A 24,240-nucleotide genomic window follows, 5' to 3' on the forward strand; every position below is an offset into this window, starting at 1 on the left:
TTACGCGGTCAAAGAGTGGCAGGAGCGCCTCAGCCAGCTGCAGGGCGAGGGAGCTGGGTATTGGGGTACCATTATCCAGGAATAAATATCTGAGTAGGAGAATGGCCATCCTGATCACGTCACTATCATTTTCCTCCAGGAGCTCCACAAGACTTTCAGTCAGGCTCCACATTTTTTCGGCCTGTGTGGAACACAAGTTTGTGAAAGGCCACCCGGCTGCAGCAGGGCCTATAGGCCAAAGCCCGTCCCGAAGCACTCGGGCAGCTGAAGCGGGAGGCAGGAGAGCTGGGAGCAGCTGCCCTGGGCCCAAAGCCCAGCCAAGCCCAAGTGACAGCCTTTTCCAGCCCCACACTGCCGGCAGGGCTTCAGCCACTGCCCCCTTCTCACCATCAAGGGATTCTTGCCCAGCACCACGAGGCCTCGGAGTGCCAAGTGACGCCTCTCCCCGTCCTCGCTCCGCAGGTTCTTTGTCATGATCTCCAGAACACTGTCGCTGCATTCCCTTAAGTCCAGGCACTCGAGGACCTGAAAGGCACAGGGCAGTGACAGGGCACCCGGCCAGCAGCAGCCCGGAACCGCACAGGGCTGGGCCCAGGCAGCAGCACAGGGCACGGGCACCGTCCCAGGCAGCTGCGGCTACGAGAGGGCAGAGAGCTGGGAGGCAGCTCAGCCAGGCAGCGCTGGCCTTCAGGCTCACCTCCACAAGGATCGCCAGGGCAGGCAGATCCCAGCGTGGCTCCTGTGTGCTCAGCAGCCGGAGCAGGTAGCGAAAGATCCGGGAACAGGAGGGTATGGAGACACAGGACATCTCCCTGGCAGGAGAAAAAGTCTACATGACTGTGAGTCAGGAGAGTAAACCTCTCCCAGGACTCACTCACACAGGTCTGGTCTTTCTCCAGCAGCCTGCAAGGGGACCTGGGCCATTTGGGAGGAAGCTCCTTGGGGGCACCCTCCTCTCCCAGGCTTTACCAGTCTGCTTGGCCATCCCTCAGTGACAAGGGCCTCTGGCCCACAGCCACAGGGACTGTGTGGGGCACCCTGGGCACAGAGCACAAGTGGCTGGAGCAATGGGGAGAAGGGGGTCTCACCTGGCCAGCAGACCCACAGCATAGTGGTGGGTGTCAGCACAGAGCAGTGTGTCCCAGGCACCCTTGCGTTCCATTGCCACCACCACATCCTCACAGCGGAGAAGGCAGAGCAGGGACTTGAGGGTCCGCACTGCAAACCTGTGTGCAGAGCAAAGCCCAGGTCACACTGGGAGCACTGGCTCCTTCCCAGGCCACGTGGCAGGGACAGGAGCTCTAGGATGGGAGCACCTGTTGGGGCTGGTGGCAAGGCCGTGTTCTTCCTGGCATCCCTTCCAGAAGGTATCCACCTCTTCTGGCATATCCAGAGTGCTGAAGAACACTTGGAAGAGCAGGTGCACAAACAGGTGTGGGAAATACACCTTCATTATACGTGGGATACAGGGCACCTGGAGGACCTTCCACATCACCAGAGTTGCCTGCAAAGGACAAAGGCCCAGAGAGAGCGCTCAGTGCCGAGGTGTCCGTGTGGCAGGGCCCGAGCGTGGCAGGGAGAGGCCCGGAGAGATGCAGGGGGAGCAGGGGGCCTGGTGGCCCTGAAGCTGCCCCTGGGCCAGGTTTCAGGCCAGTGCCTGAGGCAGGGAGATGCAGTGGGGGAAGGAGGATGGAGAGCTGCTGGAGAGGCAGCCTTGGGGCCAGCAAAGGCCACTTGCAGAAACTCACAGCCAGGGCAAAGACACCCGTTTTGTCCCCATCGGAGGTGCACGTGCTACACACTGGCCAGTTCCCCAGCACATCCAGGAGTGTCAGCTGCACTGGCTTTGCAGTCCTGCTTGAGCCCATGATGGTCTTCCACATGGCCATGGCAGCTCTGCAGGGTTAGAGCTCTGTCTCAGGGCGGGTCTCAGACACAGTACTGTGGCCTGGGCATCTCTAAGGGCCCAGGCTGACTGCCGGCTTTGCCTCTGCCCACCATCCCTCGCCAGCAGCACTCAGGCAGCCCAGCCCTGTGTGGACAGAGCCCTGAGGGGCAGGGAGGGAGCACGGCAGCAGGCTCGGGGGCTGACATGCCAGGGCTGGGAAAGGGAGCAGCCAGAGGGCCCTGGAAGTCTCTGCTGCTCAGACACCTGGGCCAGGCTGTGCAGGGTGATGGGCTGGGGAGCCCTGAGCCCTCTGGGCAGCTGGGCCCTTACCTGTCACAGGACGGGGCCACACGCAGGAGCGTCATGACTGCGTCATTTGTCAGTGCTTCAGTGAGATTCAGCAGGGTCTTGTCCAGCCTGTGCTCAGCGGAATCATTGGCCAGGAGCCACTGGTGGATGTACCTCACCATGGCGGGCACCTGGAGAAGGCACAGGGAGACTTGGAAAGCTGCCAGAGGGAGCAATGTCCCCAGCTTCCCCAGAGATGTTCTTCCCTTCCCATCACACTGCGATGGCTTCAGAGGCTCACAAGGACCAGCAGGCGTGGCTTCGGAGACCAAGCAATTCCTTGGGGGATCAAACCCTGGCCACAGGCTGCTTACTTGCTTTGGATGGTAACAATCTTCCTCTACAAGCATATACAGCAGGGCAGCACTGGTCTTGCTTTGGAAGATGGGCGAGTATGGTCTGTACGCAGCTCCCCTGGTGATGGTCTCTTCCTGCCGAATCCTCTTGATGAATTTGCAAACGAGCTGTAGGAGAAAGGCAAGAAGCCAGGGATGTTCCATGGAGTGCTCCACACACGGTGCTCGGCCGAGCAGGGACAGCAGGCCCAGCCCAGGTGGGCATGGCTGCAGGTACCTGCGCTGTTCTGCGGAAGCGGCCACGGCTGGATTGCTGCTCTTGTGTGCGCTCCACGGCTGCATCTGACAAAGAGTGAGTACAGCCAGAGCTGAGGGGCTGCGGGAGAGGCCGGAGAACACAGCCCAGCCCTGCGCTCCCCAGGCAGGGACAGCCCCGGGATGCCCCAGGGGGATGGAGCACGGCCACTGCGGGGTGTCTGCCTGGGCCCTCTTCTGTCCTGTCAATGGGCATGGCCCCCAGGGATGGATGCCTGGGATGGGATGGGATGGGATGGGATGGGATGGGATGGGATGGGATGGGATGGGATGGGATGGGATGCCATGGGATGGGAAGCCATGGGATAGGTTGGGATGGGATGCCATGGGATGGGGCCAGGCTGGCCGCAGGCTCCAGCACTGTGGCCCAACTCTGCCACTCACCCTCCTGTGGTGGATGGAATGGCACCACCTCTTCTGTCTGCTCTGCTGTGGCAGCTCCAGAGCCTTCTTCCTCCTCCTCCACCCAGGCCATCTTGGGTACTCTCGGGGGTCTCTGCTCCATGTCAGTGACTGGAGCTAGTTGCAAGACAGAGGCCTTGGAAAAGGTCCAGGGCACCAAGTCCCAAGCTCTGCCCTCGAGGGCACCTGCAGAACAGAAGCCTCGGAAGGCCACAGGTCACCAGGTCCTGTGCTCTGGCCTTGAGGTCAGCTGCAGGAACAACGCCTCAGAAAACCTCTGGGTCAGACAAGAACGAGTGCACTGTGTGGGGGCTCCTCACAGCACCGCTCTGTCCCATCGCGTGCTCAGAGAACTCTGGAGTGTTCTTATCACTTCCAGCTCCTATGTCTGCACGTGTCACAAAGGCCCTTGGATACCCAGTACCATTCCATGCCACGGTGACCGTGCTGCAGCGTGTCACAAAGGGCCCTTGCACACACTGCCATCTGCCCTGGGGCCGCCCCCAGCCCACCCAAAGTGGCCCCGGTTGGAAGGAATCCCTGGCCCCAAGTGTCTAAGGCAGCCCGACAGGATCTTTAGGAAGGGCTCAGCCCATCAGCAAAGGCTGCCCTGCTCTGCGGGCTCAGGGCAGCAGAAGGAGCCCCCAGGGCTGCCGAGGCAGCCGCGCTGGCAAGGGCGCGGGGCCTTCCACGGAAGCTGTCACGGCCTCCTTGGGACACGTCCCGGCTGCTGGCCATCCTAAACCCGCGGCTGTGATAGGCAGAGGGAATGTGTGGGCCAGGGCACCAATGCTGCTCTGAGCCCTGGGGCCCGGGCAGCGCTGCCATCAGCAGGTGTGGCAGAGTCCCCGCCCAAGCAGAGCTGCCACCCCCCGAGCCCTGGCAGCGCTGCTGCCCCTCTCCTGACCCAGAGACCTGTGCCACAGGGGGGCTTCTGTGCCACAGGGAGCCAAAGCCCACGTGCACTGGGGGCTGTGCTCCTCCCTGCAGGGGCTGTTGGCAGCAGCACCTGGAGCACTGCTGCAACACTTGGTCTCTGTCAGATGATGTTGCTCTTTCCTGGAATGATTTTTACCATAGCTGGGATTAGCTGCAGTACAAAAGCACCAACAGCTACTGAATTTCACAGGACAGAGAGACTCTACAGAGCCACTTGCATGTCTTCTTGGACTTTTCTGTGTGTTTTTCATGCATCCTTGCATAAAAAACCAGGGGAGTTTAAAGTTTAATGCAGCATTGTTTATATGTCTAGCTGAGGCCAGCAGCTAATATCTGGAGCACTGCGAAAGTGCAGAGGACAGACATAATTCTCAAAGGAGAAGGAGAAGGTGTTCTGTGTCTCTGAGTGTGGTGCGATCACCCTAAAGGAGCAGCCAATGGAAGTGCTGAAAGTAGACTTGCTGTTCTTGAGCACATTCCTGAGCAGACTCTGGTGCTGTTTCTGTGGGGCCAAAAGCTGCCGGGGCAGCAGCGACTGTGCAGCCCTGCTGGAGGAGACGCGGGCGCCCTCGCCATGGTGGCAGCAGCTCTGTGGGCTCAGAGCTCTGTGACAGGGGCGCCGCGGTCACGGCACCGTGGCCTGGGCAGCCGCCAGGGCCCGGGCTGGCCGCCAGCCCTGCGACTGCCCCCTGCCCTTTATTGGCAGCACCCAGACAACAGCCCCTGCTGGCCCCCTGCCCTCGCTGAAGGTGCAGACACCGAATACTGGGCCCTGAGCCTGATTTAGACACTGACTGCTGGCTCCTGTACGTATCTCCTTCTTCATTAACTAACGGTATTATGTCAGTGTGACCTTTGTCAGCTAGCCAGCTGTTCACAAAATCCTCCACAATGCTGAGACCTCCTCTCTCTCTCTCTCCTCCTCCTTCTCTCCAAGCTGAACAAGCCAGTTGACCTCAGCTGTTCCTCATACAGCTTCCCCTCCTGTCCCCTCATCATCTTCATTCCCCACTTTGGATGCTCCCTGCTAGCTTTATATCCTTATGATACATTCAGAGAGGTTGCTGCTCTTTTCTCCCTGCATCTCATGACCCAGCTGTACTGTGTGCTGTGCATGACACCATCCTGGGGGATCCAGCACTAACAGTAGCAGTGCTATTTGTTTACATGGGGAAATATTTCCTGCTGAAAAGGAGCCAGGCTTTCACTCATTCACATGGCAGTTAGCTTGCATCATACATTCTTGAGATAAGGTTCCTTGCTGGAAATTAATTTTCCCTTAATCATTTCTCTGCCTTGGATGTGAAAACTGTGCTTTTTGTTAATTCCTTCCTATATAAAACCTTTGGAATCCTTTGAACCCTTCAGGACAATCCCAAGGGCCTTGCCTTGCAAGAATATACCAGAGTCTCCACCTAGGCTGAAAGAGAAAACTTCCCCATGGAGCCTTGCAACACAAAGATCCACCCCAGTTCTTTTCCCTACGTGTCCCAAAGACTCCTGGTTTTCCTTTCCCTGTTTCCTCACTGATTGTGGTACCCCTGGTGGCCAGCCCCGTCTTCCCTGTAGGCCAGTGCCCTTTGCCCTGCCCTTGGTGCTGCCCCCGTGTCCCACTGGCCCCTACTTAACCTTGTGCAGACCCCATGGCCAGGTCTTTGTCCCTGATCCTTTTGGCATGGTGGATGCAATAAACCTTCACTGGAATACATCAAAGACCCCTCCTGTCTTTCCTCTGCTGAGCTATGTGAGGCGTGCATGTGTGCATGGACTGTGAATGGCTGTTCTTGTGGCCTTGCTCCAAGTGGTTTCTGAAGGAGATGCTTCGAAGGAGGTGGCAGCACTTCTACCATCCTGCCACATGGAAACAAGAACCTGCTGTGTGATTGCCCAAAGCTCTAGAGATCTGTTATTGTGTGAATGTCACTGTGAAACCATGTTCTGTAAGGTCTGAAGTCTGGAGTCAGTCCATGTAAAGTGCTGTACGCAGGGGTGCCAGCATCCACCCCACACGCCGCTCCCTTGCCAGAGGCCGCGCGGGCTCTTCTCCAGGCTGCTGTGGGCCCGAGCCGGGTGCCCATGGAGCCCCGGCGCGGCGGGGCTGCGGGGCGGCCCCGCGGCTCCCCGGGCAGCAGCCGGCCCTCTGCCCCCTGCGGAGCCCGGCGCCAGCGGCTGCTGGCCGCGCCTCAGGGCTGTGCGGGCAGGGGAGGCCGGGGCTGGGCGCAGGGAGCGCCCGCCACAGGGGCTGAGCCCGCGCTGAGCCTTCCCTGCTGCCTCTCTCTGCAGCTGCTAGAGGACAGGAGACAAGCGAGCGAGCGCATGCAATGGGCCCTGCGGTTCCTGGATAGCCCACAGGAGTCCCTGCGAGAGGCGGCCATCAGGTTCATGGGTGAGCCCCGAGGCCGGGCTCCCTCCCCGGCCCGCCGCAGCTCGGCCCCAGCCCCGCCCGCTGCCCCGGCAGCGCCATCCGGGCCCGGCGCCGTGGAGCCCCGCCTGGCCCGGGCGCTGCTGCCGCTCTCAGACCGCCCTGCCAGCTGAGAAATGCTCCTTGGGCCTTGGCCTTGGTCAACAGCCCCTGGGCTCAGCTCCTCTGCAGCTCAGCACAAACACTGTCTGCCCGAGGCACTGCTGCTGCCCAACCAGCTCCTGGTTGCTGTAGGAGCAGCCCTGGGAGCTGGTTTTGTTCCCTCAGGGGCACAACATGCCTGTTCTCACACTGCCAAAGAAAGCTGTTGATGCCAAGTACGGCCAGGAGGAACCATTGCTGTGACTGAAGCCCCTCTCTTGGGGCCCTACAAACAGCGCTGCAAAAGGAGCCCCTTGGAGCTCTCCTGGGCCAGCGACTCCCTCTGAGTGGGGCCTCTCCCAGCCGGGAACTCTCCCATTTGCTGCACTCGGGGATCCTGAACAAGGACAGAGCCTGGGCCGATCCCCCCACTCCTGCAGGCTCAACCCTTCACCCGCTGGGGAGATGCCAAAGCATCCACAGGGAGTATTTCCTGCCCTCAGGGGAATTTGTCACAGGTGCCTTGCACTGACTCTTTGTGTCTGTGTGCACACAGGAGTGCCTGTGCTGGGGAGATGTGGCAGAAATGCTGCTCTCGGAGGGGTTGGAGTGCCTTGGATAGTTGAGTCAGTCAGACCTGTAAATGAGGTTAAGGCACAAGGTCTAAGTGAAGTTAAATGCTGCTAAGAGTTGCTCCTTTGCTATGTTGTTATGTTTAATATAAGTTATAAGCTGAGTTAAATACTGTTATTTCTCTATTATATTGGTATGGCATAGGTTGCAAGATACGTGAAATACTATTATCTTTGTTCTTTTGCTAAATTGTGAAGTTCAAGGTAGAAGTCAAGGTTTAGTCCTGTTAGGTTTGAGCTGTGTTAAGCTTTTAGGCCATATTCCTTTTATCCTTGCCTTCACTGCCCTTTTGGCACACTCACACACACAGGGAGAGTTCTTGTTTCATTTCTGGTTTGATTGGCTGGATTTGTTTTGGCTTTGTTGTTTCTTTGTTTCCTTTGTGTGCCTGAATTGCCCATTCAGGAACAGAGTGACTCTTGCCAAGGAACTTTGGGCTGCTATCCCTTAATATTAAATCTGTCTTTTGCTGATCCCTTGCTGGGGATTTTTTGCGCGCTCTCAAGCGCTCGTGCATAAGAGGGTGAAAGAGCCCTGGCCCAGGCTCTGGCCCTGGGGGACACGAGGACACTGCCGGGGGGTCCCTGTCCCCCTGTCCCCCCACCAGGGCCCCGACCCCCTGTCCCCGTGTCAGGCTCTGGGGTCGATCTTGTGGAACATCCTCTGGGGGAGGCTGCAGCATGGGGGGCGGGGGGACCCGGGGGACAGGGGACCCCACTGTGCACGAGCAGCGTTGGACTGCTCTGGGGGAACTGTGATGGGGGGGCTGGGGCAGAGTGACCTCCCCAGTGACCTCACACAGCTCCTGTGATGTCACACAGCTGATCTGTGATGTCACACAGCTGATGTGTGATGTCACACAGCCCCCTGTGATGTCTCACAGCTCCCTGTGATGTCACAGAGCCCACTGTGATGTCACAGCCCACAGGATGGTGTCACAGATTCTTCTGTGATATCACACAACCTATCCTGGGATGTCATACAGCCATTCAATGATGTCACAAACTGATCTGTGATGTCACAGCCCCTCTGTGATGTCAGAGAGATACCCTGTGATGGCATAATCCGTTCTATGATGTCCAGCCATTTATGTCACAGAGCCTACTCCTCGATGTCGAAGGCAACTCTGAGATGAAACACACCTACTCTGTGATGTCACAGCCTGCTCTGTGATGTTACACAGTCACACGGCGATGTCACAACCCACTCTCTGATGTCACAAAACCACTTTCCATGTTGGCAGAGTTTGCTCCATGGCCTCACACCCTATTCTATGACATCACAGCCAGCTCTGTGATGTCACAACCCCCTCAGTGATGTCACAAAAACCTCTCTATGATGTGATACTGCCACTGTCTAATGTCACAGCACAAACTTTGACCTCACAGCTTGATCTATGATGTCACACAGCCATGTCATGAAGTAACAGCCTGCTGTGTGATGTCACAGAATCCCCTCTATTATGCTGTAGTTACTCAGTGACCTCTCACAACAAACTCTGTGATGTCACAGCCCAACCTGTGACCTCACACAGCCCACTCTGTGCTGTCACACAGCCCCTTGCTGACATCACAGCTGCTCTTTGCCTCTAGGACACAGCCACGGAGGTGCCGCTGTGACACAGCCCCCTCTGGGACATCCCCCAGCCCCTGCCAGTGCTGAGCCCCTGTCAGCTCTGGCTGAGCCCTGCTGGTGTCCCTGAGCTGCCCTGGCAGTGCCCCAGCCCTGCTGGGCTGTGCACAGGAGCTGCTCCTGGCCAGAGCTGTCTCTCTGCAGCGCTGCCCTTGCCAGGAGCTGCCTCTGGGCCAGGAGCCCGGCCCAGCTCAGCAGCACAGACACAGCACAAGGACTTTAATGACCCTCTGGGGCTTTGGTGCTCTTTGCATCAGACTCAGTCCCTCAGAGTGTGCTCAGAGAACTTCTCAGGGACTCAAAAAGAGAGTGAAACACAGAAGTTTCTCATACTTGAAACCAATCCTTCTGAGGGACAGGACTGAGAAAGTGTCTCCAGGTTGCAGCCAGAGAAGAACACTGGAGGCAGTGATGACAGGTGGGGACAAGCAAGGGAAAGATGTCTCTGATGCTGAGCAAAGCTGCGCTTCTGTCCCTGCAGGCTGTCGTCATCCCCTGGCTGCCCCACCTGGCTGGCCCCTTCCTTTGCTGACAGCTCTGCCTTCTGCCTGCCTCTGCCTGCCCACACAAAGCCTTGGACTGCTCCAGGCGCCTTCTGGGGGATGTGTTGCACCACAGCCTTGCCCTGGGAGGGAAACTCCTTTCTCCTGCTATCCAGTCTGGGCCTCCCCAGCTGCCCTTAGCACAATTATTTCTTCTTCAGGCTCATTCCCACTATGAAGAGAAGCTCCAGGCTCTGTGAAGCCACCCTTTACTCCCTCCCAGTCTACTCCTGTTCTGTCCTCAATCTCCACACCCCTGAGCCCAGAGCCTGCAGCCTCTTCCCGCTGGTTATGTGATGAGGCCTTCAAACCCCATCTTGGGAGATTTTTGGGTTCTCTCCAAAGTCTGTGAAAATGGAAGAATAGTGGTAGAAATTATTTTCTCCCAAGTCTTGCAGTGACAGAACAAGGCTCAATATCTCTGAAATGAATGAGGGTGGATTTACATTTGTTAGAAGGAGGAAATATTTCACAATTATGAGAGTGGCACAAAACTGCAATTGTTTTTCCAGAGAAGTGGATTCCTCATCCCAGGAATTATCCAAGAGCAGGACCTTTGTGCAACCTGACCCTCTCATCCCCAAGGACAGAATTCCTGTTGTGTGGGTTCTCTGCTGTGCTGGGTGCCCTCACTACGCTTCTGGCCAGAATGTCTGCTGAGGGCAGCCAGGCTGCTGCAGGGGCAGGGACCTCACAGCCATCACCATGGCAACCCTGTCCCCTGGGCCTGGCTCTCTCCTTTCCTCTTTCCTATGTCCCTGCCTTGTCTCTGCTGGCATGAAGAGTTTTGTCATTAATATCTTGTGCCCAAGGTGCTGGGGCCAATGGCTTCCCAGGCAGGCTCCTGGAGCAGAAGTGGCTTTTCAGAGCCCAGGCAGAAATGAGCCCTGAGGCAGCAGCTCTGCAGTGCTGGCCACCAGGCCGGGCTGCCAAGGGAGGCTTCTGGCCATGCCCTGCAAGCAGCTGCTGCTGCCAAGGTGCCTTTGGTGCCTCAGGCTCTGCCTGGCACAGCTCCCAGCACGGCACTCTGCCCTTGTGCCCAAGCCCTCCCCTGTGCTGGGGCTGGCCTGGGGCTTTTCCTGCAGTGGGACCTGCCCTGCTGCTCCAGCTGGAACAACAGTTCCTGCTGGAGCAGGAGGCTCTGCCTGCCATGGGCTCCAACAACTCCAGCAAGGCATTGTTGACTTCAAAATTGCTTCCTGAAGCAGAATATTTGAATAACTGTTATAGTTCCCATATTGTGGAGTAAATAACTAGTTTGGTTTTTTTTAAATTTACTCTGTGGTGTAAATAAGCCGTGTTATCTAATCATGATCAGAATCATTCAGATCCATATTTATATAAATATATCTGGTATTCCATTGTTAATCCTGTGGGACAAATTGAATTAAGGTTCAATTCTACCTGTCCAATCTTTTACACCTTTGAAAAATTCTGAGGCTGGGATTCCATCCAGCCGCTCCCAGTTTCCTTTTTCAGAAGGAATTTTAGAAGTAGAGGCCCTGCAGGGGTTTGAGGATCCATGGTGGGTGTTGGGTGTCATTTCTCCACCTCATGACTCAGCAGGAGTTTCCCCAATAAAGAAATAAAGCTTTTGCCTGAAGCTCCCACTTTGCCCATGACAGGAACCCCTGTGAGTGTCTGGGACATCCCGGCTCGTTGGCAGCCTGAGGACCACTGGGATGTCACCGTGGAGCCCCCGTGAGTGCCTGTGACAGATGGGTGCCTTTGCAGCCCAAGGTGCCCTGGGAGGTCACCGTGGAATGGCTGTGACTGTCTCTGACCACAGAAGATCTTTACCATCCCCAGAAAGCCCTGGGAGGTGTCCATGGAGCCCCCATCTCTGCCTGTGACATTCCAGCTCTTGAACAGCCTGGAGACTCTTGGAAAGTCCCCATGGAACCCCTCTGTGGGCCTGTGACTAATCTGATCCTTAGCATGGCCACCAGGGCTGGGACCAGCTGGGATGCTTGGTTTCCACAGGGCGGGGTTCAGGAATGGGATTCCCCAATTTCCTGCTCCCCCTAAAACCGCGCTGCCGATTGCTGCCCTCCTGCCTCCCATGGAAAGCACAAAAGGCAAAGATCCTGGGCTAGGATAGGAAGAATTTATTGGGAACAGCAACAAGATCAGGAACAAACAGGAACAGCAACAATATTGATAACAAAAGGGATAAGAAAAATGGAAAACTACAACTCAGCTGACTGTCTCTTCCCGGCCACAATTTCCTCCTGCCTGGGAAGGACACCCTTCTCCTCGAGGGGAGAGAGAGACTCCCTTTCCTGCCCCTGGCAATGACCAGAGGTGGGAGTGAATGGAATGTCACGGCCATGGCCACAACCTCATGTTATTCGATTCCACATCATGTCATTGGCAGGGGCAGGAAAAGGGACAGGTGTTCTCCCAGCATGGATCACAGGAAACATGGATCACCAGGGCTCTGACCAGCATGGGTCATCCAGTGGGGGATGAAGCTGGAGCAGTTCATGAAGCTCTTCCTGCAGCAGGGGCATTTGCAGGGCTTCCCTTGCCGGTGACTCCATTGGTGTTGGGTCAAGTTAGAGCTGCTGATGAAGCTCTTCCCACACTGGGGACACTGGTAGGGCCTCTCCCCAGTGTGGATGCGCCGGTGGGTGACGAGAGTGGAGTTGTGCTTGAAGCCCTGCCCGCAGTCGGGGCAGCGGAAGGGCCTCTCCTCGCTGTGAATCCGCTCATGCAGGAGGAGATTGCAGCTGCTGTGAAACCTCTTCTGACAGGTGTGGCACTCGTAGGGCCTCTCCCCAGTGTGGATGCGCTGGTGGGTGACGAGTTGGGAATTGCGCTTGAAGCCCTTCCCGCAGTCGGGGCAGAGGAAGGGCCTCTCCTCGCTGTGAATCCTCTGGTGCCTGAGGAGAGTGGAGCGGGTCTGAAATCTCTGCTGACACTCAAGGCATTCATAGGGCCTGTCCCCGGTGTGGATGCGTTGGTGGGTCACAAGGGTGGATCTGTAGCTGAAGCCCTTCCCACACTCCCCACACTCGTAGGGCCATTCCCCGGTGTGGATCCTCTGGTGGCAGATCAGGTGGCAGCTCTGCCTGAAGCTCTTCCCACACTCCAAGCACTTGTAGGGCTTCTCCCCATCATGAAGCTGCTCATGGACCATCAGCTCTGAGCTCTGGCTGAAGCTCTGTCCACCTTCCTGCAACAGGCTGGGTCTTTCCTCCTCAGAGCACCCTGGGCTGGGTTTGGAGCACCTCCTCCTGCAGGATCTCAGGGAATTTTCTTCCCCATTGGATTCCTGTGCCATGGAGCCACTCAAAACGGCCTCTTCCACAAGGTTCTGCTGTGGAGATTTGTCCTCGCGGGTCTCCATCCTCATCTCCTTGTCTGAGGAAGGCAGGGCAAGGAGAGGATGGGATTTCCCACCATGCCAGAGGGAAGGGGAAGGAGATTCTCCCCGTGCATCCCTGGCAGGACGGCCTTGGAAGCAGGGTTGTCCTGCAGCCTTGGGCTGTGCTCTGCAGGGAGATGGAGCAGGAGAGAGAGGGAAAGGGGCTGTGACTTCCTCCTCACCTACCTGATGGTCCCGGGACATCTTCCTCTTCCTCGCAGCCTTCTCCTCCATCTGGCAGGTTTTGAGATGGGAAATTCTGTTTTGGGAGGAAAACAAGAGATGAGTGCATTGAGTTATGTACAGGTTTGAGGGTAAACCAGGGGTACAGTCTAAGACAGAATTACAATTTAAGAAGAAAATTAAGATTAAGGCAATGATACAGAAACACTGCCTTAAACTGACAGTCAGGATATAACCTGGCACCCTGTTGGTCAGGGTGGTGGTAGCAGTCCCATTAGATGGTGGCTGCAGTCCTGTTGCAGTGATGAACGTGATTCTGTCGAAGCGGTGATCCTGTAGAAGGGTCTGGTCTTCCTCTGAAGGTCCAGTGGTGGTGATGGAGCTCTTGTCCTCTGGGAATCCAGTAGCCAATGTGCTCCTGGTGCTGCAAGTCTCAGCTTATATCCAGGTAGGAATGTGTGGCTCCTCCCCCTGGGTGGAGCATCCCACAATGGGATGATGTCATTTTACCAGTCCTGCAGGGACACTCAATGGCCCATTAACCTAAGATAGCCCCTGGGGATGTTATCAGGGCTGAGTCATGGAAGAGATAAAGAACACTGCCCCGCCTGTTTATAACAGTTTCTAAAGGTGGTGATGGAAAACATGCATTTGGTTACATCTTGCACTGCAACCTGAAACAGTGGGGTAATCCCTGCTCGGGGGGTGAACACCACCCCCCCTACCCAAACTGGCTCAGGTGTAAAACCCTCTCCCTGAGAAGGCCACACACACAGGGGACAATGTCACACTTTGGGGTCCCAGGGTCCCCATCTCCAGCCTCCAGCCAATCCAGTTACTTGGGGCTCTCTCCTCTCCCCACTGCCCTGTCCCGGTTTAGGGCAAATTTGGGAGAAAACCTCGAAAAGGGGATTCCACTAGAAAGCAAATTCAAGCGGCCCCTCCACCAACCAGTTTGGGAAAAGATTTCCTTGGAGAAAAGTAGAAAACACCTGGTTATTTAACAGGCAAGGGATTCACGAGCAGAGCAAATGACCAATATTAAACAACAAAACCTCTTGCCACTCCAAAAGAGATGACAAACTCAGCAAGTCCCTCCCTGGGCTGTAGCTCAGCACACTCATTCTCTTATCAGTCTCTTATCTGTCTCTTATCAGTTCCTCCATCACTGGAAAAGCCACAGCCCAGACTCAGCCCAATGGGCCACAGGTGTGAGCTGCCAGTGCCCTTCTGGGTGATCAGTCCAGAGCAGGTTAAAACAGCTCCAAAGAAAAAGAAAAATCACAGTCCAGGGAACTTCTCTGCCTCAGAGAGCTAAAAAACCCCTAAAAGCCAAGGAGAGCCCTGTCCCACCATCTGTCCCTCCAGGAGCTGGAATGTGGAGGAGTGAGTGCAGTTTGTAAAACAAACTGCTCACTTCTTCCTCCCTCCCTTCGCTCTCAGAACCAGCCTTAAATGTGCAGAACTCATTTCTGGGCTAAACAGACAAATGTGGGTAGGAGCATGATCCCAGGTCCAGCCCTTCTGGGGGTTTGGGGTGTCTCTGTCCCTCTGACCCTGATGATGTTTGGGTGGGGTCACACCAGGGCTGAGAGGGACAGAGACCCCCAGCCACCACAGGGATGGGAAGGTCGGAGAGCCCCCCAGCCCCAAGCACCCTCAGCAGTGAGAGGGACACAGAGCCCCTGGTCCCCAGCCCTGCACAGGCATTCCCTGAGGCCAGAGGGATGGAGAGACCACCGAGCAACCAGCAGGGCAAGGGGACAGAGACCCCCGAGGATCCCCTGGGCTGAGAGGGACAGAGACTGCCCCGAGCATCCCCCTGGCATGGGGGTGAGAGGGAGGGAGACCCCCAGGCATTCCCTGGGGTGAGAATGATGGACACCACCTCAGGAATGGCCTGAGGTGACAGGGACAGGGACAGAATCCCCCCAAGCCCCTCCCAAGCATCCCTCAAGCATCCCCTGGGCACTGGACAAAATAAACTTGGCAGAAATCAAACTTAACACCATGTTAAATGCCTTGAGGAACATTTGCTCTTGCCACAAGTCACTTTGATGGAAATGTAAACAAATCCCAAGCATTAATAAACCAACAATGGAAGCAATTCTGTGCCAATTCCAAGTTTCATCGGTTCCTGCACAGCTCCAGCTCAGCTGCTGGCAAGTTCCAAAAAAAAAAAAAAAAAAAGATGGAAATTTGGCCCAAGATTATTAAAAGGAAGGAAAAACTCTGTATAGCTGTGACAAAGGTGACAGGGACGAAGACACTTATGATTTTCACATGTGGCAAAGTCTCCAAGCCTGTGAATTCAGGACTAATTTAGGAATCTAGCTACTTGAGCTGGGCTTCCTGTGGGACTTCTAGCAGCCTTGCGTTCCTCACATTGGGGTGAATGAATCCCATTCCTAAACCTCAGCCTGTGCAGACCAAGCATCCCAGCTGGTCCCAACCCTGGTGGACATGGCAACATCCTTGGGAGTGGGGGAGAATCCCATTCCTAAACCCTGGTCCATGGAAACCGAGCATCCCAGCTGGTCCCAGCCCTGGTGGCCATGGCAACAGCCTTGGGAGCGGGTCCCTGGCTGGGGCTGTGGGAACCTCTTCCCTCTGGTGCCCAGGGACAGGACTGGAGGGAACGGCTGCAGCTGAGTCGGGGCAGGCTCAGGCTGGATCTCAGGAAAAGGTTTTTCCCCAGAGGCTGCTGGGGCACTGCCCAGGCTCCCCAGGGAAGGCTCCCAGCTCCAGGGCTCTCTGAGGTCCAGCAGCGTTTGGACAGCGCTGCCAGGCCCAGGCTGGCATTGTTGGGGTGTCCTGTGCAGGGCCAGCAGTTGGACTCCAGGATCCTGATGGGTCCTTCCCAGCTCAGCCAATTCTGTGGATCTGGGATCCCATGACCCTGGGGATGGGACGGCCAATGGTTGCCATGGCAACGGGCTCTGGCTGCAGGCCTGAGCTGGTGTCCATGGCAACCACCCCTGGCATGGGGTCTGCATGGAGCTGCCGAGGGACTGAGCACAGCAACAGGGGGCTGGGGATGGTTGCCATGGAAACTGACCATAGCAACAGGGGGCTGGGGATGGTTGCCATGGAAACTGACCATAGCAACAGGGGGCTAGGGATGGTTGCCATGGAAACTGACCATAGCAACAGGGGGCTGGGGATGGTTGCCATGGAAACTGACCATAGCAACAGGGGGCTGGGGATGGTTGCCTGCTAAGGATCAGATTTGTCACAGGTCCTCAGAGGGGTTCCATGGGGACATTCCAAGAGTCTCCAGGCTGTTTAAGAGCTAGAATGTCACAGGGAGAGACAGGGGCTCCATGGACACCTCCCAGGGGTTTCTGGGGATGGTAAAGAGCCCTGTGGTCAGAGGCAGACACAGCCATTCCATGGTGACATCCCAGGAGTCCCCAGGCTGCCACAGAGCCGGGATGTCCCAGACACTCACAGCGGTTCCTGTCATGAGCACAGTGGGAGCTTCAGGCAAAAGCTTCATTTCTTTATTACAGAAACTCCTGTTGAGACATGAGGTGGAGAAATTACTTCCAACAGCCACCATGGATCCTCAAAGCCCTGCAGAACCACTAGACTTGTAAAATTCCTTCTAAGAGAGGAGACTGGGAGAGGCTGCATCCAATCCCAGCCCAGACTTTGTCAAAGGTTTATGTATAAAAGATTGGAGAGGTGGAATTCAGCCTTAATGCAATTGTCACGATTAATGATGGAGTACCAGAGAAATTTATATAAATACAGCCCTAATGGATTGTGATCATGATTAGTCAGAAAGATCTTAACCACAGTACTGGAATTACAACAATTATTAGAATATTCTGTTCTAGGAAGCAATTTTGAAGTCAACAGGGCCTTGCTGGAGTTGTTGGAGCCCATGGCAGGCAGAGCCTCCTGCTCCAGCAGGAACTGCCTTTCCTCTGCCATCAACAGGGCAGGTCCTGCTGCAGGAAAAGCCCCAGGCCAGTCCCAGCACAGGGAAGGGCTCGGGCACAAGGGCAGAGTGCCGTGCTGGGAGCTGTGCCAGGCAGAGCCTGAGGCACCAAAGGCACCTTGGCAGCAGCAGCTGCTTGCAGGGCATGGCCAGAAGCCTCCCTTGGCAGCCCGGCCTGGTGGCCAGCACTGCAGAGCTGCTGCCTCAGGGCTCATTTCTGCCTGGGCTCTGAAAAGCCACTTCTGCTCCAGGAGCCTGCCTGGGAAGCCATTGGCCCCAGCACCTTGGGCACAAGATATTAATGACAAAACTTTTCATGCCAGCAGAGACAAGGCAGGGACAGAGGAAAGGAGAGAGCCAGGCCCAGGGGACAGGGCTGCCATGGTGATGGCTGTGAGGTCACTGCCCCTGCAGCAGCCTGGCTGCCCTCAGCAGACATTCTGGTCAGAAGCGTAGTGAGGGCACCCCAGCACAGCAGAGAACCCACACAACAGGAATTCCGTCCTCGGGGATGAGAGGGTTTCACTGGGTCAGGCTGCACAAAGGTCCTGCTCTTGGAGAAGTCCTGGGGTTGGGAATCCACTTTTCTGGGAAAACAGTTGCAGTTTTGTTCCGCTCTCATAATTGTAAAATATTTCCTCGTTTTAACAAATGTAAATCCACCCTCATTCAGTTTAAAGACATTGACCCTTTTTCTCTCATTGCAAGATTTGGGAGAAAATAATTTCGACCACTGTTCTTTTATTTTCACAGACCTTGGAGAGGACCCAAAAATCTCCCAAGATGGGGTTTGGAGGCCTCATCACATAACCAGCGGGAGGAGGCTGCAGGCTCTGGGCTCAGGGGTGTGGAGGCTGAGCACAGAACGGGAGTAGACTGGGAGGGAGTAAAGGGTGGTTTCATAGAGGCTGGAGCTTCTCTTCATAGTGGGAATGAGCGTGAAGAAGAAATAATCGTGCTAAGGGCAGCTGGGGAGGCCCAGACTGGACAGCAGGAGAAAGGAGTTTCCCTGCCAGGGCAGGGCTGTGGTGCAACACATCCCCCAGAAGGCGCCTGGAGCAGTCCAAGGCTTTGTGTGGGCAGGCAGAGGCAGGCAGAAGGCAGAGCTGTCAGCAAAGGAAGGGGCCAGCCAGGTGGGGCAGCCAGGGGATGACAACAGCCTGCAGGGACAGAAGCGCAGCTTTGCTCAGCATCAGAGACATCTTTCCCTTGCTTGTCCCCACCTGTCATCACTGCCTCCAGTGTTCTTCTCTGGCTGCAACCTGGGGACACTTTCTCAGTCCTGTCCCTCAGAAGGATTGGTTTAAAGTATGAGAAACTTCTGTGTTTCACTCTCTTTTTGAGTCTCTGAGAAGTTCTCTGAGCACACTCTGAGGGACTGAGTCTGATGCAAAGAGCACCAAAGCCCCAGAAGGTCATTAAAGTCCTTGTGCTGTGTCTGTGCTGCTGAGCTGGGCTGGGCTCCTGGCCCAGAGGCAGCTCCTGGCAAGGGCAGCGCTGCAGAGAGACAGCTCTGGCCAGGAGCAGCTCCTGTGCACAGCCCAGAAGGGCTGGGGCACTGCCAGGGCAGCTCAGGGACACCAGCAGGGCTCAGCCAGAACTGACAGGGGCTCAGCACTGGCAGGGGCTGGGGGATGTCCCAGAGGGGGCTGTGTGACAGCGGCACCTCTGTGGCTGTGTCCTGGAGGCATAGAGCAGCTGTGATGTCAGCAAGGGGCTGTGTGACAGCACAGAGTGGGCTGTGTGAGGTCACAGGTTGGGCTATGACATCACAGAGTTTGTTGTGAGAGGTCACTGAGTAACTACAGCATCATAGAGGGGATTCTGTGACATCACACAGCGGGCTGTTACTTCATGATATGGCTGTGTGACATCATAGATCAAGCTGTGAGGTCAAAATTTGTGCTGTGACATTAGACAGTGGCAGTATCACATCATAGAGAGGCTTTTGTGACATCACTGAGGGGGTTGTGACATCACAGAGCTGGCTGTGATGTCATAGAATAGGGTGTGAGGCCATGGAGCAAACTCTGCCAACATGGAAAGTGGCTTTGTGACATCAGAGAGTGGGTTGTGACATCGCCGTGTGACTGTGTAACATCACAGAGCAGGCTGTGACATCACAGAGTAGGTGTGTTTCATCTCAGAGTTGCCTTCGACATCGAGGAGTAGGCTCTGTGACATAAATGGCTGGACATCATAGAACGGATTGTGCCATCACAGGGTATCTCTCTGACATCACAGAGGGGCTGTGACATCACAGATCAGCTGTGTGACATCATTGAATGGCTGTATGACATCCCAGGGTAGGTTGTGTGATATCACAGAAGAATGTGTGGCATCATCATGTGGGCTGTGACATCACAGGGGGCTGTGTGACATCACAGATCAGCTGTGTGACATCATAGGAGCTGTAAGACATCACAGGGGGCTGTGTGACATCACACATCAGCTGTGTGACATCACAGGAGCTGTGTGAGGTCACTGGGGAGGTCCCTCTGCCCCAGCCCCCCCATCACAGTTCCCCCAGAGCAGTCCAATGCTGCTCGTGCACAGTGGGGTCTCCTGACCCCCCGGGTCCCCCCACCCCCGGTTCCGCAGCCTCCCCCAGAGGATGTTCCACGAGATCGACCCCAGAGCCTGACACGGGGACAGGGGGTCGGGGCCCTGGTGGGGGGACAGGGGGACAGGGACCCCTGGCAGCGTCCTCGTGTCCCCCAGGGCCAGAGCCTGGGCCAGGGCTCTTTCACCCTCTTATGCACGAGCGCTTGAGAGCGCGCAAAAAATCCCCAGCAAGGGATCAGCAAAAACCAGATTTAATATTAAGGGACAGCAGCTCAAAGTTCCTTGGCAAGAGTCACTCTGTTCCTGAATGGGCAATTCAGGCACACAAAGGAAACAAAGAAACAACAAAGCCAAAACAAATCCAGCCAATCAAACCAGAAATGAAACAAGAACTCTCCCTGTGTGTGTGAGTGTGCCAAAAGGGCAGTGAAGGCAAGGATAAAAGGAATATGGCCTAAAAGCTTAACACAGCTAAAACCTAACAGGACTAAACCTTGACTTCTACCTCGAACTTCACAATTTAGCAAAAGAAAAAAGCTTAACAGTATTTCACGTAACTTGCAACCTATGCCATACCAATTTAATAGAGAAATAACAGTATTTAACTCAGCTTATAACTTATATTAAACATAACAACATAGCAAAGGAGCAACTCTTAGCAGCATTTAACTTCACTTAGACCTTGTGATAAATCACCTCACTTACAGGCCTGGCTGACTCAGCTATCCAAGGCACTCCAACCCCTCCGAGAGCAGCATTTCTGTCACTTTTCCCCAGCACAGGCACTCCTGTGTGCACACAGACACAAAGAGTCAGTGCAAGGTACCTGTGACAAATTCCCCTGAGGGCAGGAAATGCTCCCTGTGGATGCTTTGGCATCTCCCCAGCGGGTGAAGGGTTGAGCCTGGAGGAGTGGGGGGATCGGCCCAGGCTCTGTCCTTGTTCAGGATCCCCGAGTGCAGCAAACGGGAGAGTTCCCGGCTGGGAGAGGCCCCACTCAGAGGGAGTCGCTGGCCGAGGAGAGCTCCAAGGGGCTCCTTTTGCAGCGCTGTTTGTAGGGCCCCAAGAGAGGGGCTGCAGTCACAGAAATGGTTCATCCTGGCCGCACTTGGCATCAACAGCTTTCTTTGGCAGTGTGAGAACAGGCATGTTGTGCCCCTGAGGGAACAAAACCAGTTCCCAGGGCTGCTCCTACAGCAACCAGGAGCTGGTTGGGCAGCACCAGTGCCTGGAGCAGACAGTGTTTGTGCTGAGCTGCAGAAGAGCTGAGCCCAGGGGCTGTTGGCCAAGGCCGAGGCCCAAGGAGCATTTCTCAGCTGGCAGGGCGGCCTGAGAAGGGGAGGGGAGAATGCAGCAGCACAGGGCCCATGGAATCAAGAGACCATTGTGACACTGTGGGGCCTTGTGACACCAAGGGACCATTGTGACACTGCGGGGCCACATGGAATCATGGAGAGCACTGTGACATCGCTGGGCTCATGGAACCAAGAGGACTGTACTGATACTGTGTGACTCCATGGAATGTAGGTATCATTGTGACACTAAGAAGCCCCATCAAACCAAGGGTCCATTGTAACATTGTGGGGCCTCCTGCAACCGTGGAGACCATTATGACACTTTGCGGTGTCATGGGACCAAGGGGCCATTGTGACACTGAGGGGACTCCATGAAGCCAAATGTCCCTTGTGACATTGCAAGGCTTCGTGGAACCATGGAGGCACCATTAAGTGACTTTACAGCCTCATGGAACCATGGGGCCGCTGTGACAAGGAGGGCACTCATGGAATCATGAAGATACTATGGGGCCCTATGGAATAAGCAAAGCATTTTGATACTGTGAGGCCTCATGGAACCAGTGAGACCATTGTGACCCTGGGGGTCCCCACAGAACCAAGAGGAACATTGTGATATTGTGGGGCCTTGTGAAACCAAGAGGCCTTTGTGACACTGCAGGGCTGGAACCAAAGTTCCATTGTGACATTGCAGGGCCTCGTCACATCAGTGCTCCATTGTGACACTGGGCAACCAAAGGAGACAATTGTGACACTCCAGGGCTCATGGAACCAAAAGCTCCAGGGCGACACAGAGGGGCCTCCTGTCATCAATGGTCTATTGTGACACCACCTTTGTGGAGCCAAAGGAGACCATTGTGACACTGCAAACCCCCAGGGTCCAAAGGTCCATTGTGACATTGCAGTGCTCATGGAACAGAGGAGTCACATGTCATTGTGGGGCCTAGGGAACCACAGAGACCATTGTGACAATGCAAGGCTTCATGGAACCCAGGCATCGTTGTGACATTATGAGGCACCATAAAACTAAGGGAACCCGGAACAAGTCTGGCTGGTTTGACCTTCCAGGCACCCTGAATGGTCCAGCTGACCTTGGTATGTTGAGAATCTCCTGTTACCTCCTACTGAAACACTGGGGCTCTGTTCTTTCCTTCCTATGGAAAAGAACTCTCCTTCTCCTCCAGGCACACATGGCCAGAATTCAGATTTCACCTCCAAATTTCCTTATATCAAGGAATTCTTTCCACAGGAATATTGCCAGGACAAGTCTGGCTGGCAGTGGTTTCATGGTCACTTCCCATCTGTCTTCAAAACACCAGTGAAGGCTCCGTGCTTTCCTTCCTAGGGAAAGAACTGTCCTAGGGAAAGAACTGTCCTGCTTCTCCAGGCACCCATGGCCAAGACTGGGGTTCCATCTCCAAAATTCCCTAAATCCAAAGACTGCTCCCAGACAAAATCTGCCATTCCTGACAACTCTGCTGGCCTTGGCCTAGTGAGGCTCTCACCTGCCTTCCAAACACTGGGGCTCTGTGCTTTCCTTCCAATTGAAAAGAACTGTCCTTCTTGTCCAGGTGCCCATGACCAGAATTGGGATTTCGCCTCCAACATTCCCTATTGTGACAGACTGGAGGAGATTGTTGGCTGGAAACATTTCACGTGTGGGGGAGGAAGGGGCAGGTCCAGCTTTGCCCTGGAACCCCAGCACTGCCCTGTCCTGGAACCCCAATCCCCCCAGAGCCTCTATCCCAGCCCAGCAGTGGCTGCCAGTCCCTGGCACAGCACAGGCAATGCTCCACAGCCACCTCTGGAACCACCAGCCCAGCTCCTTAGTGACCAAATGAGCCCAAGTCTCACCTGGGGGAAGGGCCCAGGAAGACCAAGGGGTATTGAAGGCTGACCACAAGGCAAGCACACATCTTGACTCTACCTCCTCTTGGAATTTCTTTCTGAACACGGCTGGAATCCAGGAGGCGGTAGCTGTGTGTGTGCTCCTCTGTATCTTTCTTACTTTTTTTCTCTCTCCCTGTCTGCTTCTACTTTATATGCCCCTTGGAAATTTTGATGAACTTAAAATTGAACAGCTTAGAGTTTGCGAAGTTGAATGTGCCAAATTAATGCTTTGAAAAGTGCTTTTTGTTGATTTAATGTCATAATAAACCTTTTGCCAAAGTTTCTCTGATTTTCTAAAGTTGCCAGTAAAGGCTGTATTGCTCTTTTGAGCTTTTCAGAATCTCTTGCTGGTATTTCTCCAGGGAGTCCAACTCAGAGTACACAAACAATTGTAATTCCTATTAAAAGTCTCTTTGAGAGAGTTTTTTAGTGGATGGGAGTCAGGGCTTGTCTGTCCTGCTTGGCACAGCCCAGGCAGGGCTTTCCCAGCCACATTCCACTCTCCATTGCCCAGCTGGAGCCACTGGTGCCTCTGAATTCTGCTGGCCCAGCCCCAGGGACGCTCTCCTTGTCTGCCCATTCCCCCACGGTCTCTGGGCAGGGATGGCCTCAGTGGGGGCTGCTGACATCCTCAGCAACTTGGAGGCTGCTGCTGGATTTCACTGCTGCAGAGGCTTGTTCAGCCTTCAGCTCTTCAGTGCAGGAATTCAGTGTCCCAGGCCTCATTAACATTCAGAACACCTTAAAAATCCAAGACTCTGGGAAGAATTTTTTTCAAATAAACCTTTCAAATAATTTAATTTGTGGTTATTAGACAGATTTCAGGAGTGTATTGAAACTGAATACATTCTATTTTAAAAGACAGTGAGAAATCATTTTTTTAGGTCCTGTTTAGTTTTTTTTCACTTCTAAAAAATTGATACGTGCAATCTACAATTGATATTGAAGCCAAGTACCTCCTCATGCAGCTTGAATAGATATGAAAATCAAGACCCTTCATGGCTGACAATCAATCAGACTCTGTCCCTACGCCCACCGCACCATTTCCCCCATCCAAGCCCTGGCACTCAGAGCAGCCTTGTGCAAATCTGAGCTCCCTCCAGCCCAGGCTGCACCTGCAGCTTTCAGCTCCTTGGCTCCAACTCCCACCTGCTTTCCTTGGAGAAGGAACTGCCTGAGACACAGAGGGATGTTCATTGATTGTCAGCCAACAAAGCCAAGGGAAGGCACAGCTCCATCAAATGCAAAAGTCATTCTTCTCCCTGGCTCTGCCCTGGCCCTGATCCCCACAGCCTGTCCTCTTTCCTTCATCCCTCCTTTGCCAGGGAGCTCTGCTGTGGCTGTGGAGAGAGATCCAAGTGCAGCCCCTGGAGTGGGAACCACAACTCATCAGGTTTGTGTGCTTTGAGGGAGCAGGAACGGGTGAGACTCAGAGGCATAGAAAGGTTTCTCTTCATGGCACACATAATAAATGTAAACATGATAAAATTTAAGAA

The 24,240-nt window shown here is 54.9% G+C and overlaps 2 protein-coding genes across 2 annotated transcripts; both read right to left on the reverse strand.

Moving 5' to 3' along the window:
- Positions 1-228: 228 nt before the first annotated feature.
- On the reverse strand, positions 229-3,578 carry LOC135292910 (uncharacterized). The gene is made up of 8 exons (XM_064406967.1): positions 3,232-3,578; positions 2,810-2,874; positions 2,551-2,700; positions 2,219-2,367; positions 1,749-1,896; positions 1,376-1,504; positions 388-525; positions 229-264 (listed from the first exon to the last, which is right to left on the reverse strand). Exons 1-8 carry the CDS (start codon positions 3,350-3,352, stop codon positions 229-231), a joined length of 936 nt encoding a protein of 311 aa, XP_064263037.1. The 5' UTR covers positions 3,353-3,578.
- An 8,333-nt stretch (positions 3,579-11,911) lies between these two features.
- On the reverse strand, positions 11,912-14,626 carry LOC135292911 (zinc finger protein 239-like). The gene is made up of 2 exons (XM_064406968.1): positions 13,055-14,626; positions 11,912-12,864 (listed from the first exon to the last, which is right to left on the reverse strand). The coding sequence occupies exons 1-2, from the start codon at positions 13,158-13,160 to the stop codon at positions 11,912-11,914; spliced, it is 1,059 nt and encodes a 352-aa protein (XP_064263038.1). The 5' UTR covers positions 13,161-14,626.
- Between the last annotated feature and the right edge of the window lie 9,614 nt (positions 14,627-24,240).

The sequence above is a fragment of the Passer domesticus genome, unplaced genomic scaffold, assembly GCF_036417665.1.
Source record: "Passer domesticus isolate bPasDom1 unplaced genomic scaffold, bPasDom1.hap1 HAP1_SCAFFOLD_58, whole genome shotgun sequence".
NCBI classification, from domain to species: Eukaryota; Metazoa; Chordata; class Aves; order Passeriformes; family Passeridae; genus Passer; species Passer domesticus.

What these genes read in the sequence shown, in the direction of transcription:
- LOC135292911 (XM_064406968.1), bottom strand. Translation starts at nt 13,160, where the DNA reads ATGCACTCATCTCTTGTTTTCCTCCCAAAACAGAATTTCCCATCTCAA. An exon ending in AGATGTCCCGGGACCATCAG is followed by an intron (nt 12,865 to 13,054) that starts GTAGGTGAGGAG and finishes TGCCTTCCTCAG; the next exon opens with ACAAGGAGATGAGGATGGAG.
- LOC135292910 (XM_064406967.1), bottom strand. Translation starts at nt 3,352, where the DNA reads ATGGAGCAGAGACCCCCGAGAGTACCCAAGATGGCCTGGGTGGAGGAG. An exon ending in GCTTCCGCAGAACAGCGCAG is followed by an intron (nt 2,701 to 2,809) that starts GTACCTGCAGCC and finishes TTTCTCCTACAG; the next exon opens with CTCGTTTGCAAATTCATCAA. An exon ending in GTGGCCCCGTCCTGTGACAG is followed by an intron (nt 1,897 to 2,218) that starts GTAAGGGCCCAG and finishes CTAACCCTGCAG; the next exon opens with AGCTGCCATGGCCATGTGGA.